At 41.7% G+C, this 5,003-nt stretch overlaps 1 protein-coding gene across 1 annotated transcript in view; it reads right to left on the bottom strand.

Annotated features, from left to right (window-relative positions):
- The window catches only part of dpp7 (dipeptidyl-peptidase 7), a 10,887-nt gene extending 6,203 nt beyond the window's left edge, over positions 1 to 4,684 (bottom strand). The window contains exons 1-5 of the mRNA XM_015379906.1: positions 4,526 to 4,684; positions 4,104 to 4,227; positions 3,887 to 4,026; positions 1,250 to 1,413; positions 790 to 862 (exon numbers count right to left, since the gene is read on the bottom strand). Of these exons, the coding sequence (XP_015235392.1) occupies positions 790 to 862; positions 1,250 to 1,413; positions 3,887 to 4,026; positions 4,104 to 4,227; positions 4,526 to 4,609 (585 nt within the window). The 5' untranslated portion in view covers positions 4,610 to 4,684. The remainder of the gene's footprint in view (positions 1 to 789; positions 863 to 1,249; positions 1,414 to 3,886; positions 4,027 to 4,103; positions 4,228 to 4,525) is intronic.
- Between the last annotated feature and the right edge of the window lie 319 nt (positions 4,685 to 5,003).

Genomic DNA, 5,003 nt, shown 5'->3' with positions numbered 1-5,003 from the left:
GTTTTCGTCGTCGCTCTGTTAGTACGTCATATGCTTCGTTGATCTGATTGGTTTATTTGGCCCGTCTATCACCAACATTGGCCAATCAGCTAACCAGTATTTTCGCCCCTTCCCAAAATTACTGCAACAGAAGGTTTCCAGATGGATATGCGGAGCAAATCCATCTGGCGGAGTCAGGTTAGCTAAAGATCACAGCACAGCTGTAGTTCAGAGTGTGCATCCAAGGCTGCACCACATGTCCTGCCCCCCCCACATGCCCACATCCGACCAAAAATGGTCCATGCAAAGCGCTGCATCAACGTCAGTGTGTTTTTAAAAAAGCAGTGTGAGAAATGTTCCTGCATCTCTACCATGGCAGCAGCAGAGAAGGGAGCGAAACGTTCAGCAGAGGCAGAAAGAATGAGGCAGAGAGTCAGATAAAGATGTTTGGTAGCCACCAGAAATAAAAGCAAGTATTATTAATGAGTTTCATAAGTGAACTGATCATGTTAACAAGGACAGCATTGCGCTCATCACTGTGATAGCTCAGCTTCATGGATCATTTCATAGAATCCAATTGTTCCTAATAGCAGCTTCAGGCAGATAGTTAATTCTTGATTATGCTGAATTATCACTGGTAAGCTGTTTCTCAAAAACCCCAGACTGGATAAAAGCTGCATTTAATAAAAAAAAAAAAAAAAAAAAGTTGAAATCATGAAAAGCAGCTCACCTTTCTTTAACATGTAATATGTTGTGATTTTGTGACATTGTTATTACGGTATATTTAGATGTTTTCTAACCTTCGTCTACACAGGCTTTATAAATGAGACCCCTGGAAAACCGCCGTTCTGTCAGATGAGCATACCCCATCAGACCAGCATACCTATAATCAATACGCATGCACAAGATGTCAGATTTGCATTTATCCCTTTAGTTTTGTACAAAAAATAGACTTTAAACTACTTCAACGGGCGTGTAGCCCTTTAGTCATGTACAAATATATATATATATTTAAGGTCAGATCGCCATATGCTTCACAGAATACCAAAAGGTAAGTAATTAAATTATTTTTTTGCACATGACTAATGGCATACACGCCCGTTGAGGTAGTTAAAAGTCCATGTTTCATACAAAACTAAAGGGATAAGCGGGTATTGACTGTAGGTATGCTAATCTGACAGAACAGTGGCTTTTTTAGCCATTAAGTTAAATCAAACAGACACTGAGGGCCCATAAGGGTTTCACTTTGCACCCCCACTGCAGGTCTTACCTGCCACCAAACACAATCACAGGACAGTCTGAGGCCTCCAGCTGCTGTTTCAGCTCGGTGATCATCAGGGCATAGTCAGCGAGGGCCTGCTCCACGGTGAGGAGGCTCACCTGAGGGATCTTGAAGGAGTCGTTGCCAAATGGCAGAGATTTGCCATAGTACCTCTGAAAAAGAAGAGCAGATGCACACTTAGTTAAACCATATTCCATCAGCTACAGATTGAAGGACATTTCTGGAAAATATTTGGGCACTTTTACTGCAGATGTGGAATTTTACATATTTCATTTTACCGGAATAATATAAAAAACATATATAACGCCAATTCACAACATGTCATCTCAAGGCATTTTACAATTCCACCAGATCATCCAGTCAAATTGATTCAAAGTTTTCTATCTAAGGAAAACCAGTTGATTGCATCGACTCATTGACTCGAGTGCAATCCCTCACACTAAGCATGCTTGTAGTGACAGTGGAGAGGAAAAACTCCCTTTGAACAGGATAAACCAGACGCGGTTTGAGTGGCCATCTGCCGAGGCAGACTGGGGGCCAGTCTGTGTTTAGTTAACACACCACAAGTCAACTGAGAAGTTCAGATTTTTTTTTTTGCCTCGGCTGAATTTTGTTTTGCTCTCTGTGTTCACTGTGCTGGAACCAGCCACGCTGCTTCACCCTGATCGCCAAATATGTTCTTAATCCTACATGCATTACATAGAAAATAACTAGCTCCAGATGCCACTGGAGCTAGCTGGAGTTTTATGTGCATCTACACGTACCTAGGGACTTTCATGATGTGGGATGTCAGGGGCACGGTTCTATTTCTTTTGCATGTGATCTTCCTTAACACTGGAACAGTCATTTGGGTCTGGCTGTTGAGGAGAAGCTGTAGAGTCCCGGCATAGCTACTTAGCACAGACCATCAGGCCTCTGGACCTGGTGCCTTATTTCCAACTCTCTAGTTCCCTCGCTACCTGACTTCTAGAGACATTGAGGCCTATGGGGGAGGAAAAGAGGAAAGGAAATCTCATATAGACAGAGCTGCAAGATGAAACACTGGAGGTGTAACGGGGAATGTTTGAGTCGAGGGAGGACAGGATGACAGTTCAACTAGGGCTGAAACAATCGTAAATAATCGATTATTGAAATCATCGTCAACCCATTTAGTAATTGATTAATCATTAACTGAAGTATAGACTCTAAAACATGTCTTTAGCTGACAGAGTAAACCAATTAGAGAAGCAATTATGCCAAAATGTTTTCAAAAAATATGTAAACAAAATCTCAGAATCTTCAATAATTGTTGTTGATTGCAGATGTGTCTAGTAGTTCCCATTGATTTTGAATCCAGTGTAATGGCGCTAGGCTTACCTCTGGCAGGAGGGAGGTGTTACTATATTTGGGCAAAAATGGCTGCTCACTGTGATTGTGATGAAAATTATTTTTATTTTTTTACTGATTAACACCAAATTCATTAAATCACCGCAAACGTATTAGTTTTAGGTATAGATAATGATCCATTGCTTATTCCTTGCTGACCGCACTTTTCCTTTGAAGGGATTCGGTTTAAAACGGCTTCAGTTTTTCCCCAAAGTAAAATTGCTTTGGATAGTCTAGTAGACAGTGTTTTATTTTAGAAATGGGAACATTATTGATGATTTTCAGGTTGTTTCTGGGTTTTCTAACCAATATTAATTTTATTAATACTTTATTATAAACATATTCTAGTTCCCTTGTTTGTTTTTTTTTTAACATTACATGGTTTTAATTAGTGAAGTGATAGCTGGTATTATCCACTTTGCCATTTTGAAATGTTTTTTAGATCCAAATATTTTAAAGAAACATGGAAGAAACAGAAAGCTCTCCCTGTCTCCTTTTCCCACTGGCTGTTAGCAACACATTAAGTCATATTCAGCTCACTCCATCCACTGTATCCTGATTCTGGGCGGTTTTGCAGACCTATAACAGATGTTTGAGCAAGTTCACCTGATTGTAACTGGTGAATATGAAGGCTGAAATCCTCTGACCCTGAGCGGAGAGAAATCCAGGTTTTTGTTTATCACCAGCTGCAGCTCACTTAAAGACAAAGCAGCTGGCTCGGAGCTTGTCTGTCTGGTTGTGTGTTTCCTGAATGGAGCCGCCTGTGGAGCTGGTTGACAGTTGTCGTTCGTATCTCTGCCTCTTTCTGTATCTCTGCTTCTGTCTCCTTGAACCCCAGTCGGCATCAGCAGATGGCCGCTCACACTGAGCTTGGTTCTGCTGGAGGTTTCTTCCTCTTAAAAAGGGAGTTTTTTCTCTCCACTGTCGCTAAAAGCACGCTTAGTGTGAGGGATTGTCTTAGAGTCAATGCAATCGATTTGGATCAGTTTGACTTTATGATCTGATTGAATTGTATTTATAAAGTGCCTTGATATGACATGTGTTGTGAATTGTTGCTATAGAAATAATATTAATAAGACTAAGGCAGAAAAAAAACTGCTTTAGACGGAGACACCATCTGAGATTCATTATAGAGACCTGCTGACCTTCCACCCTCTCACCATGAGGGTGTTTTAGTTGACATGTGTGAACCAAGCAGTTTTCCTTGTAGTGCCTGAAGATCATCTGACCAGTGCGTCCGACTGGGACGGGTTTCCTTACATGTTCAGCAAAAATGACCAGCGCCTGCTGCTGAGCGGCCAGCTCCATGATGAACCCAGAGTTCAGGGCGAACTCCCAGATGTCACCTTCATTTCCAGTGTAGAAGAAGATGGGGCCATAGCCTTTCTTCCAGTACTGGTCTAGAGGAGAGAAGAGCAGAACCACGTCAATCATTTACTGTTGAATTTATTCCATTACAGCAGGAAGATGCCTGTACCCGTGATCAGGAATCGCTGGCTGAACGTCCCGTTGCCCATGCTGTTAAAGTTGAAGTGATCCAAGGTCTGAGTGAAGTACTTCTCAGTGAATGGGGGGTCTGATGAAGCTGGGGGCTTTCTAGCCTGTGAGGATGAGAAAGATGCACCAGATGTTTAGGAGAAAATGCTGCATGATGATGGTCTGTTCAACACCAAATAACTGAGTGATTGGATGTTCATTGACCTTTGAGAACAAGAGGCAGGTAACATTTTAAATAACTCTAATCATGGATCAAACATTCAAAAATCACATAAAACGCTTTTTATCTGAAGGCTCCAAAGCAAAACAGACCCAATACTGGCTCAAACACCAAACCCCCCCTGAGGAGCTGTGATTTCCCAGCAAGCATTAAACACCACAGAGAGTGAAGTGAAACATTACCTGAAAGTCGCCGCGTGGCAAGCCATGAAGAGCGTCAGAAAACAGGGCGACTGTCAGCGTGAAAAGACTCAGTCCGGCTCTCATGTTTCAGCCTAAACACACCAACACTTACACCGCGCTCGGTTCGACTGTTACTTTGACAAGCGCCTGCGCAAAACACTCCTATCATATGACTCCTATCACCTGACTGCTGTCACGTGATTTCAGTCACTCTCCGGTGTGTTCAGGTGAAGCTCGGAAGATTTGTATGAAGGTAAATATGTGCCAAAATGAACGAACTTGTGAATTTAATGTGAAAACTTGAGAATGCAATGTGAGAATTTGTACCACAAAAATCTGAACTTGTATGCCAAAATGTTCTGCTGTAAAGAAAAACCGCACACACACAAACTGAATTTGAAGTTGCACTAAAAGAAATATCAGGCAAGAACATGTAAAAAAAAAATTACACTTGTCAGTCCAATCTTCACCTGAAGAG

Source organism: Cyprinodon variegatus, unplaced genomic scaffold, assembly GCF_000732505.1.
Source record: "Cyprinodon variegatus isolate N-32 unplaced genomic scaffold, C_variegatus-1.0 Scaffold203, whole genome shotgun sequence".
Classification (NCBI taxonomy): domain Eukaryota; kingdom Metazoa; phylum Chordata; class Actinopteri; order Cyprinodontiformes; family Cyprinodontidae; genus Cyprinodon; species Cyprinodon variegatus.
This window is presented reverse-complemented; position numbering and strand designations above follow the sequence as displayed.